This window comes from Schistocerca nitens, chromosome 5 (genome assembly GCF_023898315.1).
Source record: "Schistocerca nitens isolate TAMUIC-IGC-003100 chromosome 5, iqSchNite1.1, whole genome shotgun sequence".
Taxonomy (NCBI): domain Eukaryota; kingdom Metazoa; phylum Arthropoda; class Insecta; order Orthoptera; family Acrididae; genus Schistocerca; species Schistocerca nitens.
In genome coordinates, this window is record NC_064618.1 from 851,782,472 (window position 1) to 851,809,411 (window position 26,940).

Genomic DNA, 26,940 nt, shown 5'->3' on the forward strand with positions numbered 1-26,940 from the left:
CATTCTTCGTTATTCATACTTTTTTAACCAGACTAACTCTGCGTCGTCTTAATAGTGTGTCATGTTGTTGTCGTGGTCTTCAGTCCACAGACTGGTTTGATGCAGCTCACCATACTATTCTATGCTGTGCAAGCCTTTTTATCTCCGAGTAACTACCGCAATCTACATCCTTCTGGATCTGCTTAGTGTATTCATCTCTTGCCCTCCCACAACAATTTTTACCCTCCACGCTTCCCTCCAGTACTAAATTGGTGACCCCTTGATGCCTCAGAACGTGTGCTACAAACCGATCCCTTCTTCTCGTCAAGTTGTGCCACAAATGCCTCTTCTCCCCAATTCTATTCAATACCTGCTCATTAGTTACGTGATCTACCCATCTAATCTACAGCATTATTCTGTAGCACCACATTACAAAAGCTTCTATCCTCTTCTTGTATAAATTATTCATCGTCCTCAGCATGGGTTGTTGCGGTACTATTGCCCTCACCACACGATACTCCACATTATAAGTGGTGTGCTTCAGACGGAATATAAGTAAATTACGGCCTTATTTTTTTTTAGTTGTGATTATTAATACTGTATGATTACTTGGTTGTATACATGGAAGAAGCCTGGAGATACTGACAGGTTTCAGATAGATTTTATAATGGTAAGACAGAGATTTAGGAACCAAGTTTTAAATTGTAAGACATTTCCAGGGACAGATGTGGACTCTGACTACAATCTGTTGGTTATGAACTGTAGATTAAAAGTAAAGAAACTGCAAACAGATGGGAATTTAAGGAGATGGAACCTGGATAAACTGACAGAACCAGTGGTTGAAGAGAGTTTCAGAGAGAGCGTTAGGGAACGATTCACAAGAATGGGGGAAGGAAATACAGTAGAAGAAGAATGGATAGCTTTGAGAGATGAAATAGTGGAGGCAACAGAGGATCAAGTAGGTAAAAAGACGAGGGCTAATAGAAATCCTTGGGTAACAGAAGAGATACTGAATTTAATTGATGAAAGGAGAAAATATAAAAATGCCGTAAGTGAAGCAGGCAGAACGGAATACAAACGTCTCAAAAATGACATCGACAGGAAGTGCAGAATTGCTAAGCAGGGATGGCTAGAGGACAAATGTAAGAATGTAGAGGCGTATATCACTAGCGGGTAAGATAGATACTGCATACAGGAAAATTAAAGAGACCTTTGGAGAAAAGAGAACCACTTGTATGAATATCAAGAGCTCAGATGGAAACTCACTTCTAAGTGAAGAAGGGAAAGCAGAAAGGTGGAAGGAGTATGTAGAGGGTTTATACAAGGGCGATGTTCTTGAGGACAATATTATGGAAATGAAAGAGGAGGTGCAAGAAGATGAAATGGGAGGTATGATACTGCGTGAAGAGTTTGACAGAGCACTGAAAGACCTGAGTCGAAACAAGGCCCCGGGAGTAGATAACATTCCATTAGAACTACTGACAGCCTTGGGAGAGCCAGTCCTGACAAAACTCTACCATCTGGTGAGCAAGATGTATGAGACAGGCGAAATACCCTCATTAAAGAAGAATATAATAATTCCAGTCCCATAGAAAGCAGGCGTTGACAGATGTGAACATTACCGAACTATCAGTTTAATAAGACACGGCTGCAAAACACTAACACGAATTGTTTAGAGACGAATGGCAAAATTGGTAGACACCGACCTCGGGGAAGATCAGTTTGGATTCCGTAGAAATGTTGGAACACGCGAGGCAATACTGACCCTACGACTTATCTTAGAAAATAGATTAAGGAAAGGCAAACCTACGTTTCTAGCACTTGTAGACTTAGAGAAAGCTTTTGACATTGTTGACTGGATTACTTTCTTTCAAATTCTGAAGGTGGTAGGGGTAAAATACAGGGAGTGAAAGGCTATTTACAATTTGGACAGAAACCAAATGGCAGTTATACGAGTCGAGGGGCGTGAAAGGGAAGCAGTGGTTGGGAAGGGAGAGAGACAGGGTTGTAGCCTATCCCCGATGTTATTCAATCTGTATATTGAGGAAGCAGTAAAGGAAACAAAAGAAAAATTCGGAGTAGGAATTAAAATCCGTGGAGAAGAAATTAAAACTTTGAGGTTCGCCGATGACATTGTAATTCTGTCAGAGACAGCAAAGGACTTGGAAGAGCAGCTGAACGGAATGGATGGTGTCTTGAAAGGAGGATATAAGATGAACATCAACAAAAGCAAAACGTGGATAATGGAATGTAGTGGAATTAAATCGGATGATACTGAGGGAATTAGATTAGGAAATGAGACGCTTAAAGTAGTAAATGAGTTTTGCTATTTAGGGAGTAAAATAACTAATGATGGTCGAAGTAGAGAGGATATAAAATGTCGAGTGGCAATGGCAAGGAAAGCGTTTCTGAAGATAAATTTGTTAATATCGAGTATAGATTTAAGTGTCAGGAAGTCTTTTCTGAAAGTATTTGTATGGAGTATAGCCATGTATGGAATTGAAACGTGTACGATAAATAGTTTAGACAAATAGAGAATAGAAGCTTTCGAAATGTGGTGCTACAGAAGGATGCTGAAGGTTAAATGGGTAGATGACATAACTGATGAGGAAGTATTGAATAGAATTGGGGTGAAGAGAAATTTGTGGCACAACTTGACTAGAACAAGGGATCGATTGGTAGGACATATTCTGAGGCATGAAGGGATCACCAATTTAGTATTGGAGGGCAGCACGGAGGGTAAAAATGGTAGAGTGAGACCAAGAGGTGAATACACTGAAGAGATTCAGAAGGATGTAGATTGCACTAGGTACTAGGAGATGAAGAAGCATGGGCAGCTGCATCAAACCAGTCTCTGGGTTGAAGACCACAACAACAACAACAACAATGATTACTTGCCGTGTGTGTAGAATCCGTTGGTGGTATTGAAGCAAGTTGTCATTGTAAGGAAACAGATAAGCAGCGATGAGGGGAGGCCCGGGAGGCCTCATAAGGCGGCCGCGGGTCCCTCGCGGCGGGCCGGCCTGGCCTGGGCCGTGCGTGGGCGGCGGCAGGGCGGCGGGGCGGCAGGAATAGCGGCTGAGTCAGGCAGCCGCGGCCCACAAACCGCGCCGCCACCTGCGGCCCGGCCGCCGCACTGGACACTCACTCACACCGGCGCACCGCAGCTTACACGACTAGCCAGGCTCTTCTATTTATACAGAACAAACTTAACACGAACCTCCTGCACAGAACAGAAAGAATAAGGGGAACGAGAAAGGTGCCATGTGTGAGAAGAAAATGAGCTGGTGGAACGATTAAATTCAAGAAGAGGTGAGAAAGAAGAAGGACGGATTGGAGTGCTATTTAGAAACGAAATATTGTGAGATTTATATGCAATAATGTGTATGAATGGAAGCATTGGTAAAGGAAACCAAATCCATCAGAAAAATTTGGTTAGAAAATATAGAAGACCACAAATAAAATCAGAAAGTATGCTACCAATTATTAAAAACATTAGGAAAAAAGGGAAATCTCTCCGAAGACAACAAAGAGAAAATCAACGGAGTCAGAAATAATGGACTGAGTACTTTCACGAGTTTCTGAACTTGGGTGAAAATGGCTAGGAAAGAAAAGCAAAGAGAGGACATTGTTGTGTAGAAGTCGGAAAAGTTGAAGAGGCACTAGAATGAACAAAATGCTGATATCTATCGAAATCTAAAAATTGGAAAAGTTGCAGGAGACGATGTCGTCACAGAATGAAGTGTTAAGATCTTTGCGAAGAAAACAGAAAACCTGCTAAAAGTCAAAAAGATGTGCCTAACGATTAGGATGCCTCAGCAATCACTCCGGGACTTAAGAAGAACGATACCCGTGAGTCTTCCTTGCGAACTGTGAAGACGTGCTCAAAAATCATCGAAACGAAATTGAGGAAGAAGGTCGAACGCAAATTATAAGACTGAAACGTCCCCTTTGGAAAATTATAAATGATTGTGCCAGTAAACATCTTACGTTATTTGATTTTGAAACCGCTGAGCAAATCTGGACGTACTCGGACATTTCTCTCTTTGCTTATTCTGATCATCACTAAACTGACAAACGATATATATATATATATATATATATTTTTTAGCGCAACGAAATCTGACTTTCAATAATCCCTACAAAAGAATGGCCCTCACTAACAATAACGTATACCTTTCATGAATCACTTACAAAAATCTTCGTTACTTGAACTACTGCAATACAGCCAGCGCCAATACTGCCAGCTAAATAAAAGATTCTAACTACTGGAGGCACTAACTACTGATAGGCATAGTTAGCAAATGAAAGATTTTGATAGAGAACAAACAATGTACACTCCTGGAAATTGAAATAAGAACACCGTGAATTCATTGTCCCAGGAAGGGGAAACTTTATTCACACATTCCTGGGGTCAGATACATCACATGATCACACTGACAGAACCACAGGCACATAGACACAGGCAACAGAGCATGCACAATGTCGGCACTAGTACAGTGTATATCCACCTTTCGCAGCAATGCAGGCTGCTATTCTCCCATGGAGACGATCATAGAGATGCTGGATGTAGTCCTGTGGAACGGCTTGCCATGCCATTTCCACCTGGCGCCTCAGTTGGACCAGCGTTCGTGCTGTACGTGCAGACCGCGTGAGACGACGCTTCATCCAGTCCCAAACATGCTCAATGGGGGACAGATCCGGAGATCTTGCTGGCCAGGGTAGTTGACTTACACCTTCTAGAGCACGTTGGGTGGCACGGGATACATGCGGACGTGCATTGTCCTGTTGGAACAGCAAGTTCCCTTGGCGGTCTAAGAATGGTAGAACGATGGGTTCGATGACGGTTTGGATGTACCGTGCACTATTCAGTGTCCCCTCGACGATCACCAGTGGTGTACGGCCAGTGTAGGAGATCGCTCCCCACACCATGATGCCGGGTGTTGGCCCCGTGTGCCTCGCTCGTATGCAGTCCTGATTGTGGCGCTCACCTGCACGGCGCCAAACACGCATACGACCATCATTGGCACCAAGGCAGAAGCGACTCTCATCGCTGAAGACGACACGTCTCCATTCGTCCCTCCATTCACGCCTGTCGCGACACCACTGGAGGCGGGCTGCACGATGTTGGGGCGTGAGCGGAAGACGGCCTAACGGTGTGCGGGACCGTAGCCCAGCTTCATGGAGACGGTTGCGAATGGTCCTCGCCGATACCCCAGGAGCAACAGTGTCCCTAATTTGCTGGGAAGTGGCGGTGCGGTCCCCTACGGCACTGCGTAGGATCCTACGGTCTTGGCGTGCATCCGTGCGTCGCTGCGGTCCGGTCCCAGGTCGACGGGCACGTGCACCTTCCGCCGACCACTGGCGACAACATCTATGTACTGTGGACACCTCACGCCCCACGTGTTGAGCAATTCGGCGGTACGTCCACCCGGCCTCCCGCATGCCCACTATACGCCCTCGTTCAAAGTCCGTCAACTGCACATACGGTTCACGTCCACGCTGTCGCGGCATGCTACCAGTGTTAAAGACTGCGATGGAGCTCCGTATGCCACGGCAAACTGGCTGACACTGACGGCGGCGGTGCACAAAAGCTGCGCAGCTAGCGCCATTCGACGGCCAACACCGCGGTTCCTGGTGTGTCCGCTGTGCCGTGCGTGTGATCATTGCTTGTACAGCCCTCTCGCAGTATCCGGAGCAAGTATGGTGGGTCTGACACACCGGTGTCAATGTGTTCTTTTTTCCATTTCCAGGAGTGTATTTACCTTAATAGTGTTCAAAAGTCATCATATTTATATCTATCAATTCATGACATCCATCTTTACAAATTTCCTTTTTCTGGCGGACACACGTCCAGACCGTCCGTTCTCAAAACTCTGGCATCTCTCTCTCTCCACATTCAGCACTGCTGGCGGCTCAGCTCTAACTGCCCAACGCTACGCTTTGTTCACATCCAACTGCCCAACACTACAATAGTGAATATTCCAACAATGCCAACCAGCCACTGACTGCACACAGCACAGCCAGTGATTTTCATACAGAGCGCTACGTGGCGTCACCAACACAAAACCCTAAACAGCCTACTTACAAGACGAGTAGCGTAGCATTTGCGTAAAACAGAGTCACTTAACATTTGTTCTTCATTTCTGTGTTCCCTCGTATTCTTATGTTGCCCCGTCACTAACTTCTACATTCAACTAACATTCATAATTAATTTTTAGCCATGAAGGAAGCATTTGATGTGGTCCTAACATCTGAACGCCGTAAGTCCGTAGAGATATTTGACCCCAAGTTAGGATTTGTATAGTTCCATCAGATACCAGTATGCAATTTGTAGAAACTACATGAGAACAGGAAATCAGAGCACGTTTGAATTCCTTACGACCCATGAAAGCTGTAGCCCCAGGAATATTCGATGAACGCATCGGAAATTATTAAATGGAACCTAATCATAGTAGCAGCCTGGCTTTTACACAGACCTTTATGAGCAAAACCCTCACCACATGAGCAAATAGGTGGAAGAATTTAAGAACTAAGAAACAGAGATTAGGTTTGGGACAAACAAAACATTATTGGAAATCTAATGCACGAAAGATATAATTCGAGAGTCGGAGGAAATCCGTTAAAATTGTTTGTAAATTTGTGTAGTGGCCATATCATCAGTGGAGAATGGCACATGGAAGAAGAAATTATGGAGAGAATGGGGGAACTTGGCCATCTAGTTAATGCAATCAGACGGATCAACAAGAAAGAGTGTCGAAAAGGACGAAGGTCTGTGTGTAGCTATGCCAACAGCTAGAAATCTACCTATGGCCTACTATTCTGGAATAGTGGAATAAGCGAACAAAAAAGTCAGACCCGGGTAGGCGAGGTTCCTTCAGAAAATAGAAAACAAGACTAGGAGGAACAGACCTAACACAGCCATTCGGAAAGGAATGCAAAGATTCTGTAGAAGTCTATCCAAAACCAAACAACATATCGCCGGTGTCGACAGGTCACCTGCGAAGGTATTGGAAGAAGTCGAGGAAGGAACGGCATAGGAGAATGGATCACAAGGGACCCTATGTGAGCGGTGACTGCCAGTGAAAATCGTTTAAATGGCTGTAAGCACTATGGGACTTAACATTTGAGGTCATCAGTCGCCTAGACTTAGAATTACTTAAACCTAACTAACCTAAGGACATCACACACATCCATGCCCGAGGCAGGATTCGAACCTGCGACCGCGGAAGAAGCGTGGTTCCGGGCTGAAGCACCTAGAACCGCTCGTCCACAGCGGCCGGCGACTGCCGGTGAGGGAGAGACAGTAAACGCATGGTGATCTTCCGTAATTCCTTTTCTGACTATTGGGTTAACTACTTTACTAAGTATTTACACATTTGTTGTACAACAGAAATTTCGAATTCTAAGGTAACTCTTAGAAGAATTTGCGTGTACTGGTATACATGCCAAGACGAAACATTCTCGGCCTAGGACTGAAATATTGCGTGCTTTATAAAAAAAGAGGACAAAAAATTGTTCTACGTCGTTTCCTCTTAGGTTACTGCATCTAACGACCAGTGAGTAGATCCATCATCCAAATGGGATTCTCGGAGTTGTGACAAATACCGTCATAGCCTCTTCACGGTACTCAAAGCGTTTCTCAGCTTCAAATGTCTTAGGTACCTGAAGAAATAGAAATGAGAACGTACTAAAGTTGGTGAGTACAGTGGATGTCCCACCAACTCGTCCATGTAAATCTCAGTTTTACCATTGTTAATGTTCTCTTTTAGAGAGGTACGTATTCACGGTGACATATGATCTTTTTTTCTTAAACCCAGCTGATTTTCACACAGTTTTTCATCCAGTTATTCCGAAAGACTTACGCAGTTTTCACTAGTTATTGTTTCACATTGAAAGGTACAGTAGTCGAACAAAAATATGAAAAATTGCGAGAAATGCATGCTTGAACATAAATGCAGATGGTAGCCAAACCTGCAGGTTGCGCTGTTGTATTTGACCACGAAAACACTTGTGCAGTGTCCTCAGTACTTTGCACGTGCCAATCGTGGTTAGAACACCGTTCTGTATAGAAGTGAGTGCGTTATGTCGGAGCAAAGTGGAATCGAACGTGAGCAAATTGTTGGTGGTCGTATGGTGGTTGCTTCCGTAAGCCGAAGTCTTTGGTGTTTCAAGAAGCACCATATCGAAGGCATATCAATATACAAGGAAAGCGGGAAAACATCATCCGCTAAGTCACAACGTGGACGAAAGTGTGTCCTGAATTATCGTGACAGTCGGTCATATCAGAGGATTGTGACGAAAACAAAAGAGGACGACAGCTACAATAGTCACTGGAAACGTTGAACGTCGCACTCACAAACCCCGCCAGCGCCGAAACAACACAAAGGGAGCTCAAGAAGCAGGGATTTGCAAGGCAACCTGGAATTCCAAAACCCTCCATTAGCAATGCAAATGCTCGGAAAATGTGGCGCCGATGCCATAAATCCTGCAATATGGCGCATTTGAAGAAAGCCTTGTTGTCGAATGAGTCTTGTTTAATGTTCTTTCCAACGTATGACCAAGTTGGCGTCCCAAGAGTGAAACATGTGCGGGGTTGAGTGACTATTTGGGCAGCCGTATCTTGATAATCTGTGGGCTCCAAGGGTACTCCGCAAGGTCGCATTACTGCCAGGGACTGTGCGACAGTTTCGGCCGATCAGGTCCACCCCATGGTACGATGTTTGTTCGCCAATTGCGTTGCTGTGTTCCAAGACGATAGGGTCACTCTTCACACAGCTATCACCGTCCAGGACTTGTTTTATGAGCAAGAGGATGAATTGTCGCATCTCCCCTGGCCACAAAAATCACCAAATCTCAATATTATTGAGCCTTTACAGAGTATTTTGGAGTGAAGGATGCGTGGTATCTGTCCACCTTCATCACCGTTATTTTAATTTAGCGACTATTTTGCAGGAAGAATGGTATAAGACTCCTTTCCCTTGAAAACTATACAGTACCTGTATTTAAGCATCCCGAAACGACTTGAAACTGCTTTTCCTACACCATTTTAGGCATAGTTAGAAAATATATTAAGGAACGGCAAACCTACGTTTCTAGCATTTGTGGACTTAGAGAAAGCTTTTCACAATGTTAACTGGAATACTCTCTTTCAAATTCTGAAGGCGATAGCGGTAAAATACAGGGAGCGAAAGGCTATTTACAATTTGTACAGAAACCAGATAGCAGTTATAAGAGTCGAGGGGCATGAAAGGGAAGCAGTGGTTGGGAAGGGAGTGAGACAGGGTTGTAGCTTATTCACGATGTTATTCAATCTGTATATTGAGCAAGCAGTAAGGGAAACAAAAGAAAAATTTGGAGTAGGAATTAAAATCCATGGAGAAGAAATAAAAAGTTTGAGGTTCGCCGATGACATTACAATTCTGTCAGAGTCAGCAAAGGACCTGGAAGAGCAGCTGAAGGGAATGGACAGTGTCTTGAAAGGAGGATATAAGATGAACATCAACAAAAGCAAAACGAGGATAATGGAATGTAGTCGAATTAAATCGGGTGATGCTGAGGGAATTAGATTAGGAAATGAGACGCTTAAAGTAGTAAAGGAGTTTTGCTATTTAGGGAGCAAAATAACTGATGATGGTCGAAGAAGAGAGGATATAAAATGTAGACTGGTAATGGCAAGGAAAGCGTTTCTGAAGAAGAGAAATTTGTTAACATCGAGTATTGATTTAAGTGTCAGGAAGTCGTTTATCTAAGTATTTGTATGGAGCGTAGCCAAGAAGAGAATAGAAGCTCTCGAAATGTGGTGCTACAGAAGAATGCTATAGATGGGTAGACCACGTAATTAATGAGGAGGTATTGAACAGAATTGGGAAGAAGAGAAATTTGTGGCACAACTTGACCAGAAGAAGGGATCGGTTGGTAGGACATATTCTGAGGCATCAAGGGATTACCAATTTAGTATTGTAGGTCAACGTGGAGGGAAAAAAATCGTAGAGTGAGACCAAGAGATGAATTCACTGAACAGATTCAGAAGGATGTAGGTTGCATTAGGTACTTAGAGATGAAGAAGCTTGCACAGATAGAGTAGCACGGAGATTTGCATCAAACCAGTCTCAGGACTGAAGACCACAACAACAATGTGTTGCAGTTTTGGTGTTTCCATATTTTTATCCAGTCCCTGTAGATACTCAGAGAAAACATCTTTGGCATCGCAGAAGATACTGACAATCTTTTCTGGCCGATGAAATCCACTTGGACTATCTCGGTACAGTGCCACCAGGTCCTGCCCTTTGCTTTCGTCGCTGTTTCGTTTCTGGCATACAATCATGGAGCCACGCCTTACGCGCGACATTAAATCAGCAAACGGAAAAGAATGGATTGTTGTTTAAAGTGGTCCAAACAGTTCACTTCTCTCTTTGAATTTGGCCAGGAACATAAAAACTGAATCGGTGAAAATGTTGCACAGAACCTAGTATCTGCCTTCTGTGTATTTATGTGACCGTTTCATCTTAAATTACTCCGGATGATTATCTAGATACAACATGTTAAACGGTTGTGGTAGTATAGAAGTTCATGTGTTGTTTTGAAGGTGATGACACTCTTACATTTAAAATCGTCTGCAGCGGACCTTAGGCGACTGGATTAAAAATAGGAAGGACCACTGAATGACGGTGAATAACGGCTGCAGTTGATACCGTATGACGGTGGTGTTCTAGTGTGGAGTAGATCTGAAGGTGACGTGGAACCCAGTTGTCGCCAAAATAGCGTCGAAGATGTAGACGATACGTAGTATGATTTGGGCCTTATTTCGTATTATTCTTAGGGACTCGTAGCGGAATCAAAACACTCATTGCCCTAAATTCGCTGATTCATCTTCAAGCTCGTCATTTTCACATCTCCACGGGCTTACGGTACAGTTTTTTATGTCAACGAGCTGAACGCTGTCGCGAGTGTCTTGAGGAACATTCTGAACAACCACAACAAACGATTTCGTCACCACATCACCAAACTGAACTGGAAATTCCAGAAGTCTGGAAAGAAACCTTGCGCGTGGTGAAGCGATTTTCTTCGCGAAAGGCTTTCTCCCAAGAGCTCTAGTCCAGTGAGATACGCCGCAGTTCCTCCGTGGAATTTGGAAACTAAAGAGAGCTGCCAGCGGCTGGAAGCAGTGACGACTGGCCTGGATAGCTCAGCCAGTGAGATCGTTACGTCTGAAAGACAAGGGTACAGTTCGAGCTCCCTTCTGGAACACACACTTCTAATCTGACAAGAAGCTTAGAATCGAAGAACATCCGATACCGTGGAAAGGTCCGTTTGTGCTCAAACTCTTCTGCTCGGCATTACACTCTCCAGAATAATTTCACTGAAGGACGGAAGCCAGTCAGTCAGCCACCCTAAGATGTGGCACTTTTAGAGACTAATTAGGACGTACATAATGTTAAGCAAATAGTTGAAGCGTCAAAATTCAGTGATTAACTCTCCTGATCATGCTCATTATGTCACATTTACACTATGTGATTAAAAGTATCCGGACACCTGGCTGAAAATGACTTACAAGTTCGTGGCGCCCTCCATTGGTAATGCTGGAATTCAATATGGTGTTGAATCACCCTCAGCCTTGATGACAGCTTCCACTCTCGCAAGCATACGTTCAATCAGGTTCTGGAAGGTTTCTTGGGGAATGGCAGCCCTTTCTTCACGGAGCGCTGCACAGAGGAGAGGTGTCGATGTCAGTCGGTGAGGCCTGGCACGAAGTCGGCGTTCCAAAACATCCCAGAGGTATTCTACAGGATTCAGGTCAGGACTCTGTGCAGGCCAGTCTATTACAGGGATGTTATTGTCGTGTAACCACTCCGCCACAGCCCGTGCATTATGAACAGCTGCTGGATTGTGTTGAAAGATGTAGTCGCCATCCTCGAATTGCTCTTCAACAGTGGGAAGCAAGAAGGTGCTTATAACATCAACGTAGGCTTGTGCTGTGTTAGTGCCATGCAAAACAACAAGTGGTGCAAGCCCCCTCCATGAAAAACACGATCACGCCATAACACCACCAGCTCCGAATTTTACTGTTGGCACTACACACGCTGGCAGATGTTCACCGGGCATTCGCCATTCCCACACCCTGCCATCGGATCGCCACATTGTGTACCGTGATTCGTCACTCCACACAACGTTTTTCCACTGTTCAATCGTTCAATGTTTAGGCTCCTTACACCAAGCGAGGCGTCGTTTGGCGTTTACCGGCGTGATGTGTGGCTTATGAGCAGCCGCTCCACAATGAAATCCAAGTTTTCTCACCTCCCGCATAACTGTCGTAGTACTTGCAGTGGATCCTGATACAGTTTGGAATTCCTCTGTGATGGTCTGGATACACTCCTGGAAATTGAAATAAGAACACCGTGAATTCATTGTCCCAGGAAGGGGAAACTTTATTCACACATTCTTGGGGTCAGATACATCACATGATCACACTGACAGAACCACAGGCACATAGACACAGGCAACAGAGCATGCACAATGTCGGCACTAGTACAGTGTATATCCACCTTTCGCAGCAATGCAGGCTGCTATTCTCCCATGGAGACGATCGTAGAGATGCTGGATGTAGTCCTGTGGAACGGCTTGCCATGCCATTTCCACCTGGCGCCTCAGTTGGACCAGCGTTTGTGCTGAACGTGCAGACCGCGTGAGACGACGCTTGATCCAGTCCCAAACATGCTCAATGGGGGACAGATCCGGAGATCTTGCTGGCCAGGGTAGTTGACTTACACCTTGTAGAGCACGTTGGGTGGCACGGGATACATGCGGACGTGCATTGTCCTGTTGGAACAGCAAGTTCCCTTGCCGGTCTAGGAATGGTAGAACGATGGGTTCGATGACGGTTTGGATGTACCGTGCACTATTCAGTGTCCCCTCGACGATCACCAGTGGTGTACGGCCAGTGTAGGAGATCGCTCCCCACACCATGATGCCAGGTGTTGGCCCTGTGTGCCTCGGTCGTATGCAGCCCTGATTGTGGCGCTCACCTGCACGGCGCCAAACACGCATACGACCATCATTGGCACCAAGGCAGAAGCGACTCTCATCGCTGAAGACGACACGTCTCCATTCGTCCCTCCATTCACGCCTGTCGCGACACCACTGGAGGCGGGCTGCACGATGTTGGGGCGTGAGCGGAAGACGGCCTAACGGCGTGCGGGACGGTAGCCCAGCTTCATGGAGACGGTTGCGAATGGTCCTCGCCGATACCCCAGGAGCAACAGTGTCCCTAATTTGCTGGGAAGTGGCGGTGCGGTCCCCTACGGCACTGCGTAGGATCCTACGGTCTTGGCGTGCATCCGTGCGTCGCTGCGGTCCGGTCCCAGGTCGACGGGCACGTGCACCTTCCGCCGACCACTGGCGACAACATCGATGTACTGTGGAGACCTCAAGCCCCACGTGTTGAGCAATTCGGCGGTACGTCCACCCGGCCTCCCGCATGCCCACTATACGCCCTCGCTCAAAGTCCGTCAACTGCAAATACGGTTCACGTCCACGCTGTCGCGGCATGCTACCAGTGTTAAAGACTGCGATGGAGCTCCGTATGCCACGGCAAACTGGCTGACACTGACGGCGGCGGTGCACAAATGCTGCGCAGCTAGCGCCATTCGACGGCCAACACCGCGGTTCCTAGTGTGTCCGCTGTGCCGTGCGTGTGATCATTGCTTGTACAGCCCTCTCGCAGTGTCCGGAGCAAGTATGGTGGGTCTGACACAACGGTGTCAATGTGTTCTTTTTTCCATTTCCAGGAGTGTAGATGCCTGCCTATTACATACTACGACCCCCTTCAACTGTCGGCGGTCTCTGCCAGTCAATAGACGAGGTCAGCCTATACGCTTTTGTGCTCCACGTGTCCCTTCACGTTTCCGCTTCACTATCACACCGGAAACAGTGGACCTAGGGATGTTTAGGAGTGTGGAAATTTCGCGTACATACGTATGGCATAAGTGACACCAATCAGCTGACCACGTTCGAAGTCCGTGAGTTACGCAGAGCGTCACGTTCTGCTCTCACACGATGTCTAATGACTACTGAGGTCGCTGATATGGAGCACCTGGCAGTAGGTGGCAGCACAATGCACCTGATATGAAAAAGGCATGTTTTTGGGGTGTGTCCGGATACTTTTGATCACATAGTGCATGTGACCTAAAAGTAAATTACCATTTACGAATCTTTTATACTTCATCCACGGATTTGTTTGCATAACTCATGCAGGATATCGTTCTTTATTCCACACCCCAGTCAGTTAGCAATCCGAGTACTCTGCTCAGCAAGCCTGACACATCAATTCCAAAATCCGTATACACGTGGATTCTGTTATGCTTCCTAGAGAAATACCCGGGGTACGTTGTTTGATAAATGGTAGCAAAAAATCAGAAAAAGATAAACAGAAAATGCAAAATGACAAAGCAGCAATGGCTAGACGAGAAATCCGAAGCTGTAGAGTATGCGTGACTACGGGAAAGACTGATGCCGCGTGTAGGAAAGTAAACCATTGGAGGAAAGAAAAACAGCAGTATGAATGTAGACAACTTAGATTCCAAGGGACCTGAAAGAGAAGAAGAGAAGGGTAAAGGAGGGTAGAAATATCTAAAAGTACTATTTAAAGGAAGGAAATTTCATGATTTGATGGCAATAATATTGAAAGAGAAGAGGAATTTGATAAAGATGAGGTAGGATGTATAATACTACGAAGAACTTGACAGAGCACTCGAAGATCTAAGTCGTTACAGGGCACCTGGATTAGAGGGCATTACTTGATAATTTTGAGATCGTTTGCAGAAAATACTGCGACCAAACTGTTCTACCTGGTATACAAGGTATGTGTGACAGGCTAATTAGGCTCAAACTTCAAGAATTAAATAATTCCAGTTCCACAGAAGGCAGGTATTACCATGTGTGAATGTTAATTTAATTACTCATAAAAGCAAAACACTGACATAAATTATAGACAGAAGAATGGTCAGGCTATTAGAAAGCGATATTGGGGAAGATCAGTGTGAGTTCCGAAGAAATGTAGAAAGGCGGGGAGCATTACGGACCACACAACGTACGTTAGAAAACACGTTGAAGAAAGGTAAATATACGTTTATATCATTTGTAGAGTTCTAGATAGCTTTTCACAATGTTGAGAAAAACACAGACTTCGAAAATCTGAAGGTAGTGGTGATAAAATCGTACAGAAGGGGGTTGTCTACAACTTGCACAGAAGCTGGACTGTAGATAACCGTCAGAGGGCGTCAAAAGGAAGCCGTAGTTGAGAAGGGAGTGAGACAGAGTTGTAGCCTATCTCTGTGTTATTCAATTTGTTCATTGAGCGAACTGTGAAGGAACCTGAGAAGAAATTTGGAAAAGGAATTAATGTTCAGGAACAAGAAATAAAATTTTATGATTTTCGTATGACAAAGTAATTCTGTGGAAGACGGAAAAGGATTTGGAATATCAGTTGAACGCAATGGATATTGTCTTCAAAACAGTTTGTAAGATGAGTATCAAGAAAAGCAAAACAAGGATAACAGAATGTAGACTAATTAAATCAGGGAATGCTGAGGGAACTAGATGAGGAAATGAGATACTTGAGGTTGTAGCTGAGTTGCCGGCCGCGGTGGCCGTGCGGTTCTGGCGCTGCAGTCCGGAACCGCGGGACTGCTACGGTCACAGGTTCGAATCCTGCCTCGGGCATGGGTGTGTGTGATGTCCTTTGGTTAGTTAGGTTTAAGTAATTCTAAGTTCTAGGGGACTTATGACCTAAGATGTTGAGTCCCATAGTGCTCAGAGCCATTTGTAGCTGAGTTTTTCAATCTGGGGTGCAAAAGAACTGACGACAGCCGATGTAGAGACGCTATAAATTGCGCAGTGGCAATAACGAAATAGTGTTTCTCAATAAGGGAGATTTTAGCATGGAATGGATATTTTTGTGTCAGAAAGTCTTTCTGAATGTGTTTGAAATGTAGACTGGTATGGAAGTGAGCGGTGGAAGATAAACAGTTTAGGTAAGAAGGGAGCGGTTCATTGTGTACTGTGGCGCTACAGAAGAATGCTAAGGGTTATATGACAAGGTCAAATAACTAATGAACATGTACTGAACAGAACTGGAGAGAGAAAAATTTTACTATACAACTTGACTAAAAGAAGGACTGGATTGAGAGAACATATCCTGAGTCCTCAAGGAACGGTCATTGTGGTAACGGAGTGATGTGTAAACATTATAGAGGGAAGTCAAAACCTGACTACAGTAAGCATGTTAAAATAGAGTAAAATTGAAGTGGTGACGCAGATAAGATTAAACTTTCGTAACATTGATTAATGTCGGTAGCCGCACCAAACCCGTCTTGGACTGAAGGGCACAACAACAAGGGAAAGATAATGTTTATTGATATTCATATGAAGATATAGGATATAAATTGACTATATAAACTAAGGATAAAAATTATCTACATTTTGATTATAGAAATGGAATGTCTCACCGTCAGCAGAAACAGCACAATACAATAAAAGGCGAGCCCGAATTCCACCAACAAAAGTTTTGAGGTTGCTCAGGGACATTTTTGAAGTATTTGGGTATAAGAGACCTCTGGTGTCAGGTGACTCTTTACAGAGCCATAATGTAATTATACTCGTACTATATTCGGCTTTGTTACCATGATTATCCCTTATTCTGTGAAAATACTTTCATAACAATGGAAAAGTCTATAATACGCAGTCACCTAGACGTAGTAACACGAAAGAATCCGATTTTTCCTGGGAGCCTATATACAGATGCAAAACTACTATGATGTGGTTTAAAGGGGGATGAAATCAAATGAAATGAAATGCCCCACCGGAGAGCACGGGCTCCTTATGCAAAACTACAGAGGAATAATTGCTGAACAGCCTCCGAAATTTCGTTGGTGGAGCTCTAGTTCACACTGCATAATCAAAGCTGTAAGAGTATTCATCGAGGCGAAGAACTGTCGCCACTCTACGCAAGCCAGTGCAGCAGTAAGGAGTACCTGTAATAGAAATTGCAATCTAGAAGGGAGGTACCAGTTTAGGGCAATGTTTTTGGTTCTTTCTAGAGATTCTATTGGTGTTAGATACAATCTATGCCCAATGTGATTTGCAAATACTGCGCATTTTGTCTGCCGAAACGTAAGGGAATTCCGGTTAGGCGAACGTACAGGTCCTCCAGTGTTTCAGCAACGAGAGCATTTCTATGAGGGCTGAGGTCGTCATAGATGAAAATGAAGCCAGGACCATACTGTAGCGTGGAAAACATGGATGTCCTTCGCGATTGTCTCAGTGCAGCACAGCAACACTGTGAGCACTCTTTTGCATGCCTCAACTGGTTATGATACCAAATCACATCAAAGCTTCAGATATGTAGTATCCAGCGAAAAAATGCTCCTATAGGAAAAAAGGCGAATATACTCCTGCTTAAAAGACTCTGACTGAAAAGTGAGGTACCATCTACCACATTCTACTTTCCTCAGCACCATTAAAAATTTTAGCTTTCAACTCACCTCTCACTCCCAAAAGCTCCCCTAACAGTGGCGCAGTGGTCAGCACAATGGACTCGCATTCGGGAGGACGACGGTTCAATCCCGCGTCCGACCATCCTGATTTAGGTCTTCCGTGGTTTCCCTATATCGCAAATGGTTCTTTTGAAAGGGCACGGCCGACGTCCTTCCCCGTCCTTCCATAATCCGATGTGACCGATGACCTCGCTGTTTGCTCTCTTCCCGCAAACAACCCCACCCCTAACAGCAACTCGCTCGTACTCACTAGTACATCGCTGTACCCATCTACTCTCACTTGTCCTTTCTCGCTCACTCATTCGACCCAGCTCCCTGTCGTTACCTATTTGTGTCTCTCTAACTGTCTCTGTCTCCCGTTCAAATGGCTCTAAGCACTATGGGACTTAACATCCGAGGTCATCAGTCCCCTTCTGTCTCCCGTCTCACAGCCACAGTCCCCTTCACCCTGTCCTACATCTACTGCCTCCTCTCATTGTCACTGATTTCCCTCTTACTTCTACTATCTTATTCATTCCTTCCCACTGCTGTTATCTCTTCTCGCTGTCTTTATCTCTCTCTTACACGTAGTTATTACCATAGACTGTCTCTCATTATCACTGGCTCTCACCCACTTCTCATTGTTCCTCTCCTACTGGCACTGTCGGCTTCACTCTTTTGTAAGCACTGTTGTCACTGTCAACCATATTCCACTGCCAGTGTGTCCCTCTCTTCCTCTCACACTACCACTGTGTCCTTCCCTCTTTCTATACCGCAACCACTGTCTACTATCGTCCAGTATATATTACTTTTTCGTCTCTTTATTACTTTTTCGTCTCCTTCCTACTGCCACTGTCTCCTACTCTCTCAGCATTAACGTTCGCGAATATCTTCGCGTGCTAAAATTTTAAAGGTGCTGCGGACGGCAGAAAGAGGCAGGCAGCTGGTATAAAACTTTTCAGTCACAGTTTTAAACAGGAGCTAATTCGCGTTTCTTATGTTCCGATAGGATTATTTTCCTACTGACTATCTTCTTTGCACTGCCATAACAGAGCATGTCTCTCATATAAGAAGAACTTTATCGGTCAGTAAAATTATGACAATTTACTTGTTTTAAATAACGCAAAACTAATTTTACACGTCGGACAGTATTTACATGCATAGAAGTTTTGCATCTGCTTCAGTACAACAAGTTCCTAATTTGAAGGTCGTTCAAGATTTGGATCTTAGGAGTACACGATAAAAATTTCAGCCGTTTGCTGTACATAGCCATCTTGAAATCCGCAACTCGGATTTGGTACGAAAAAATGTAAAAGAAATCCTTTTCGTGGTTTTCTAATGAATAGGCCAAGAACTAACGGTGCCTCAGTAAGCCCCTTAAGACCCACCGTAGACCTCATCAAATGCAAAAAGAACCAATCGATTTGCTCCATCTACTGAAGCAGGAGGAAGTGTGTAGTATTCATACTTTGACCATGTATTGTAGGGTGGTGACGCTACGACGATCCTTGTGCTGTGCAGACAAATGGTCCCTAGCCCAAGGCTATCCAAAACACTTTATCTTTGTATCACCAACAGAACCCGTGTTATGAGACCCGGAAAGATCCCGTTTTTATGCGCGGTGTTTTGGAACATACGTATTAGTAAGATATACATGCTGTCGCCTGCGTAATGATTGTCGTACAGTAGCGTGTTCGTAGTTATTTCACACCACATGGTGTCCAGAATATCACGTTCTATTTTTCCATGTGCCGTTGGTCGCAGCCACGATATGCGGTAGACGTACGTCTCTACAGTGTGTCAGGTCTCAATGGGAGTCAGTGTGAGCTACTGGACAAGCTTGCACGTAGGGAACCCCACGCCGAGCACTCATCCTGAAATGGATCAGTAGGACACGTGGATAGTTTATCCACTGGCAGTTAGTGCAGTTATGCCGGAGACGTTTCATTTTGTCAGTCGGACCACGAACAGATCTTCTGTGACTGTTCCACAGCTTGTTGTTGTTGTTGTTGTGGTCTTCAGTCCTGAGACTGGTTTGATGCAGCTCTCCATGCTACTCTATCCTCTGCAAGCTTCTTCATCTCCCAGTACCTACTGCAACCTACATCCTTCTGAATCTGCTTAGTGTATTCATCTCTTGGTCTCCCCCTACGATTTTTACCCTCCACGATGCCCTCCAATACTAAATTGGTGATCCCTTGATGCCTCCTAACATGTCCTACCAACCGATCCCTTCTTCTGGTCAAGTTGTGCCACAAACTCCTCTTCTCCCCAATCCTATTCAGTACCTCCTCATTAGTTATGTGATCTACCCATCTAATCTTCAGCATCCTTCTGTAGCACCACATTTCGAAAGCTTCTATTCTCTTCTTGTCCAAACTAGTTATCGTCCATGTTTCACTTCCATACATGGCTACACTCCATACAAATACTTTCAGAAACGACTTCCTGACACTTAAATCTATACTCGATGTTAACAAATTTCTCTTCTTCAGAAACGATTTCCTTGCCATTGCCAGTCTACATTTTATATCCGCTCTACTTCGACCATCATCAGTTACTTTGCTCCCCAAATAGCAAAACTCCTTTACTACTTTAAGTGTCTCATTTCCTAATCTAATACCCTCAACATCACCCGACTTAATTCGACTACATTCCATTATCCTAGTTTTGCTTTTGTTGATGTTCATCTTATATCCTCCCTTCAAGACACCATCCATTCCATTCAACTGCTCTTCCAAGTCCTTTGCTTTCTCTGACAGAATTACAATGTCATCGGCGAACCTCAAAGTTTTTATTTCTTCTCCATGGATTTTAATACCTACTCCGAATTTTTCTTTTGTTTCCTTTACTGCTTGCTCAATATACAGATTGAATAACATCGGGGAGAGGCTACAACCCTGTCTTACTCCCTTCCCAACCGCTGCTTCCCTTCCACAGCTTATAGACATCAATTTCGTTTTTTTGTGAGATAAAAGCGTACGCCAACTGGCGTGACACTTTGACCCGCCTCATCATTTAATAATCAGGCCTCTTCCGTCTCAATGGTGTTTTCAGCTGCCGCAATACACATACACGAATTGAAGCCCTACTCCACGCTCGTATCAAATCATCGATCACTTTTCTGTATCAAATTTTGGGCTGTAAATGTACAAAATCACGTAATACGAGTAGGTCCTTCTTGATTGCCAACCTGTTCCACTACTGAAAGTTAACGTGGCATTCATTGGAGTTGTACTGCCACTGTTGTTGGAGTCTGTAGCACATATTATGTCGTCTCAAAAAAACGATCGTGTACCATCCGATTTCGATACTGATCTCCGGGAACAACTGAGCAACACGTATCCTCATCGTTAGATTCTGGTCCCGTATGAAGGCCGTCGCCATCGCTGTATCTTAAAAAATTGTTCAAATGGATCTAAGCACTATGGGACTTAACATCTGGGGTCATCAGTCTCCTAGACTTAGAACTACTTAAACTTAACTAGAACCGCTCGGCCACCACGGCGGGCATTTGGGAGACAATCTGAGCACCCATCTTAGGTTGTTTGCCGATGACGCTGTCGTTTGTCGACTAGATCAAAAGAAATTGTAAAACGATTTAGATAAGATATCTGTATGGTGCAAAAACTGGCAATTATAGCTAAATAATGAAAAGTGTGAGATCATCCACATGACTGCTAGGGAGAATCCGTTAAACTTCGGTACACGAGAGATCAGTCAAATTTAAAGGCCTTAAATTCAGCCAAACACCTGGGAATTACAGTTACGAACAATTTAAATTGGAAAGAACACACAGAAAATCTTGTGGGGAAGGCTAACCAAAGACTGCGTTTTATTGGCAGAACGCTTAGAAGATGCAACCGATCTTCTAAAGAGACTGCCTACACTACGATTGTCAGTCCTCTTCTGGAGTACCACTTCGCGGTCTGGGATCCTTACGAGATAGGATTAAAAATATCGAAAACAAAGAAGAGTAGCTCGTTTTGTACCATCCCGAAATAGGGGAGAGAGTGTCACGGACATTCTACAAGATTTGAGGTGGGCAAGACTAAAACAAAGGCGTTCTTCGTTGCGGCAGAATCTTCTCACGAAATTTCAATCACCAACTTTCTCCTCTGAATGCGAAAGTATTTTGTTGACGCTGACCTACATAGGGAGAAACGATCATCATAACAAAATAAGCGAAATCAGAGCTCACACGGGAAGATATAGGTGTTCGTTCTTTCGGCGCGCTTTTCGAGACTGGAATAATGGAGATTTATTGTGCACGGAGTTCGATGAACCCTCTAACCCTCTGCCAAGCACTTACTTGTGATTTGCAGATTATCCATGTAGACAGGCAGATGCTTCTTTAATGAAAAGGAACTGACTGGTAGGGCCATAGCTGACTATCTCAGTTACAATAAGTAACATGGGTATTTGAAACAGTGCGTCAGAATGTTACGCACTGTGGTAATGCTTGCACTGAAACCGACAGTCATCTCCTTGAACAGTTGCTATGAGCTTAAGCCGGTTTTGTTATATTTGGAAATTTGTGGTAGCGTCTTACGGGACCACACTGCTGAGATCATCGCTGTCTAAGCTGCTTACACACTCTCAATCTAACATAAACTAACTTACGCACGCTAGTACAACACACACACCCATGCCGGAGGAGGGGGGGGGGGGGGGGGTGGACTGCGAGCCCTAGACCGCGCAGCTATCCCGTGCGGCCCCGGTTTTGTTACCTGGTTTTGTTAGATGTTAGTTATTTATGTCAGTTTCCAGAGTATCGTGCTGAGGATGGTCTACTGCTTAAACTGTAATGCTGTGAAACTTCCTGGCAGATTAAAACTGTGTGCTGGGCCGAGACTCGAACTCGGGAACTTTGCCTTTCGTGGGCAAGTGCTCTACCGACTGAGCTATCCAAGGACGACTAACAACCCCTGCTTACACTTACTTCCACCAGTACCTCGTTTCCTACCTTCCAGACTTCACAGATGCCGTCCTGCGAACCTTTCAAGACTAGCACTCATGGAAGAAAGGATATCGCGGAGACATGGCTTAGCCCCAGCCTGGGGGATGTTACCAGAACGAAATTTTCAGTCTGCAGCGGAGTGGGCCCTGATATCTGCATCTACATCTACATCCACATGTATACTCTGCAAATTACATTTAAGTGCCTGGCAGAGGGTTCATCGAACCACGTCCACAATTCTCCATTATTCCAAGCTCGTATAGCGGGCAGAAAGAACGAACACCTATATCTTCCCGTACGAGTTCTGATTTCCCTTACTTTATTATGCCTATCGTTACTCCTACGTAGATCGGCGTCAAAGAAATATTTTCTTATTCGGAGGATAAATTTGGTGATTGAAATTTCGTGAGAAGATTGCTCCGTAACGAAAACCGCCTTTGTTTTTAATGATGTGTATCCAAAATCCTGCATCATTTCAGTGATACTCTCTCCCCTATTTTGCCATAATACAAAACGTGCTGCCCTTGTTTCAACTTTTTCGATGTACTCCATCAATCCAATCTAGTAAGTATCGCACACCGCGCATCAGTATTCTAAGAGAGGACGCACAAGCGTAGTGTAGTCAGCCTCCTTAGTAGGTCTGTTACATTTTCCAAATGTGCTGCCAATGAAACGCAGTCTTAAGTTAACCTTTCCCACATCATTTTCTACGTTTGCCTTCCAATTTAAGTTGTTCGTAATTGTAATTCCTAGGTATTTAGTTGAATTTACGGCCTTTAGATTTGACTGAGTTATCGTGTAACAGAAATTTAACGGAGTCCTTTTAGCACTCATATGGATGACCTCACACTTTTCGTTATTTAGGGTCAATTGCCAATTTTCTTTTCTAAATTGTTTTGCAACATGTTTTGATCTTCTGGTGACTTAACTAGTCCATAAACGACAGTGTCATCTGGAAACAACCTAAGATGGCTGCTCAGATTGTCTCCCAAATCGTCTATATAGATAAGGAACAGCAAAGGGCCTACAACACTAGCTTGGGGAATGCCATAAATTACTTCGCTTTTACTCGATGACTTTTCGTCAGTTACTACGAAATGTGACGTCTCTGATAGGAAATCACGAATCCAGTCACATAATTGAGACGATATTCCATAAGCACGCAATTTCACTAAGAAACAGCTTGTGTGGTACAGTGCCAAAAGCCTTCCGGGCATCCAGAAATACGGAATCAGTTTTAAGTCCCTTGTCAATAGTACTCAACGCTTCATGGAGTAAAGAGGTAGTCGTCTTTCACAAGAACGATGTTTCCTAAATCCGCGTTGACTGTGTGTCAGTATACCGTTTTCTTAGAGATAATTCATAATTTTCGAACACAATATATGCTCCAAAATCCTGCTGCGTATCGACGTTAACGATATGGGCCTGTAATTTAGTGGATTACTCCTACTACCTTTCTTGAATATTGGTGTGAGCTGTGTGAAACTTTCTGGCAGATTACAACTGTGTGCCGGGCGACTCGAACTCGGGACCTTTGCCTTTAGCGTCTCGGCCCGACACACAGTTTTAACCTGCCAGGAAGTTTGAAATCAGCGCATACTCCGTTGCAGAGTGAAATGGTTCAAATGGCTCTGAGCACTATGGGACTTAACTGCTGTGGTCATCAGTCTCCTAGAACGTAGAACTACTTAAACCTAACTACCCTAAGGACATCAGACACATCTATTCCCGAGGCAGGATTCGAACCTGCGACCGTAGTGGTCAAGCGGTTCCAGACTGGAGCGCCTAGAACCGCTCGGCCACTCTGGTCGGCCGCTGCAGAGTGAAAATTTCATTCTCTAATTGTGTGTATCCCAGCCCTCGTGTCAGCAGTGTGACCAGCGTGTTTGCTGAGTGCTGGGCTTGTGTTTTGCAGATGTGCCGGTGGCGATCTCGGCGGAGCCGGTGGTGTCCGACCAGGGCCGCAACTGGCTGACGCTGTCGTGGCCCAAGTGCGGGGCGCGCGGCGGCGTGCCCGTGCTGGCCTACCGGGTGGAGGCGTGGCAGCTGGGAGGCGACGCCGCCGGCTGGACGGAGGTGAGTGCTGGCGGGCCCAGCCTGGCCCCAGCTGCTGGCGGTCACTGCCGCACAAGGTGTTTGGACAAACAGGACCTAGACTTAGCACAAGGTACGAGGGACTTTCTGAAAGTAAGTCTGGGCATTCCTTTCCGCGAGGAAACTTTATTGCCTAAAGAAATACACCGTGACATCATGAACTACACACCTTGCACTGTTTTTCGACATACACTCCTGGAAATTGAAATAAGAACACCGTGAATTCATTGTCCCAGGAAGGGGAAACTTTATTGACACATTCCTGGGGTCAGATACATCACATGATCACACTGACAGAACCACAGGCACATAGACACAGGCAACAGAGCATGCACAATGTCGGCACTAGTACAGTGTATATCCACCTTTCGCAGCAATGCAGGCTGCTATTCTCCCATGGAGACGATCGTAGAGATGCTGGATGTAGTCCTGTGGAACGGCTTGCCATGCCATTTCCACCTGGCGCCTCAGTTGGACCAGCGTTCGTGCTGGACGTGCAGACCGCGTGAGACGACGCTTCATCCAGTCCCAAACATGCTCAATGGGGGACAGATCCGGAGATCTTGCTGGCCAGGGTAGTTGACTTACACCTTCTAGAGCACGTTGGGTGGCACGGGATACAAGCGGACGTGCATTGTCCTGTTGGAACAGCAAGTTCCCTTGGCGGTCTAGGAATGGTAGAACGATGGGTTCGATGACGGTTTGGATGTACCGTGCACTATTCAGTGTCCCCTCGACGATCACCAGTGATGTACGGCCAGTGTAGGAGATCGCTCCCCACACCATGATGCCGGGTGTTGGCCCTGTGTGCCTCGGTCGTATGCAGTCCTGATTGTGGCGCTCACCTGCACGGCGCCAAACACGCATACGACCATCATTGGCACCAAGGCAGAAGCGACTCTCATCGCTGAAGACGACACGTCTCCATTCGTCCCTCCATTCACGCCTGTCGCGACACCACTGGAGGCGGGCTGCACGATGTTGGGGCGTGAGCGGAAGACGGCCTAACGGTGTGCGGGACCGCAGCCCAGCTTCATGGAGACGGTTGCGAATGGTCCTCGCCGATACCCCAGGAGCAACAGTGTCCTTAATTTGCTGGGAAGTGGCGGTGCGGTCCCCTACGGCACTGCGTAGGATCCTACGGTCTTGGCGTGCATCCGTGCGTCGCTGCGGTCCGGTCCCAGGTCGACGGGCACGTGCACCTTCCGCCGACCACTGGCGACAACATCGATGTACTGTGGAGACCTCACGCCCCACGTGTTGAGCAATTCGGCGGTACGTCCACCCGGCCTCCCGCATGCCCACTATACGCCCTCGCTCAAAGTGCGTCAACTGCACATACGGTTCACGTCCACGCTGTCGCGGCATGCTACCAGTGTTAAAGACTGCGATGGAGCTCCGTATGCCACGGCAAACTGGCTGACACTGACGGCGGCGGTGCACAAATGCTGCGCAGCTAGCGCCATTCGACGGCCAACACCGCGGTTCCTGGTGTGTCCGCTGTGCCGTGCGTGTGATCATTGCTTGTACAGCCCTCTCGCAGTGTCCGGAGCAAGTATGGTGGGTCTGACACACCGGTGTCAATGTGTTCTTTTTTCCATTTCCAGGAGTGTAGTTACCACTGACATTGAGGCATTCGTCTTAGTGTGCAATCAATTCGAAAAGACTACTGTGGTAAAACTAGGTGCCCTGCGATGCAGGGAATTGCCGCACAGCCCGGGCCCCTCCTTCACTGGTTTGGAAGTGACGTCCCGGGAGTGGAGGGACGCCCACTTCGGCCTTCGGCCTCCACACACTGCCTTCCGTCTCTGAACACGCAACATCAACGTCCAATCGCTTGACGAGGCATGACCTCTTCAGCATACACCGACTGTAGGGGTTCGTGGATGACGGACACAATAGTCCCCTACCGCATAACAGCACGCACTTGCGTTGGTGACCGAGTCGTCGCCACACGCCAGTGTACCATCGTGAATTGAATTCTAATAACCTCGGGCTCGCCGCTCTGCTACTGCTCTCTCGTCTTTGCCGCTCTGCGCTTGCGTCATTCCTCCTCCGCTGGCGCCCCTTCCGTCATATGGCTTTGCTGGCATCACTTGGAGTAGCAGCTTGTCTTTCAAGTAGAATGTCCCTCGTCACAAAGAACATGTAAACAAGACAGGTACCAATGTATCGAGGTTTAGTAAATATCTTAGAGGTATAAGAACATGCAGAGAAAATAGACATCTACAAGATTTCGACAAAAAAAACCAAGTAATATTTTAAACAAAAAAACTGCATATAACACGACGAAATTCTACTCAGGTCATAGATAAGCAGATCGAATGGCAGCCTTAAGGTTTACAATCAGTAGAGATCAACTTTCCTCAAAGACAT

The 26,940-nt window shown here is 45.5% G+C and overlaps 1 protein-coding gene across 1 annotated transcript in view; it reads left to right on the plus strand.

Annotated features, from left to right (window-relative positions):
- LOC126260759 (uncharacterized) overlaps window positions 1-26,940 on the plus strand; it is a 1,547,391-nt gene that overhangs the window by 630,219 nt on the left and 890,232 nt on the right. The window contains exon 33 of the mRNA XM_049958097.1: window positions 24,386-24,546. Coding sequence (XP_049814054.1) covers window positions 24,386-24,546 — 161 coding nt within the window. The remainder of the gene's footprint in view (window positions 1-24,385; window positions 24,547-26,940) is intronic.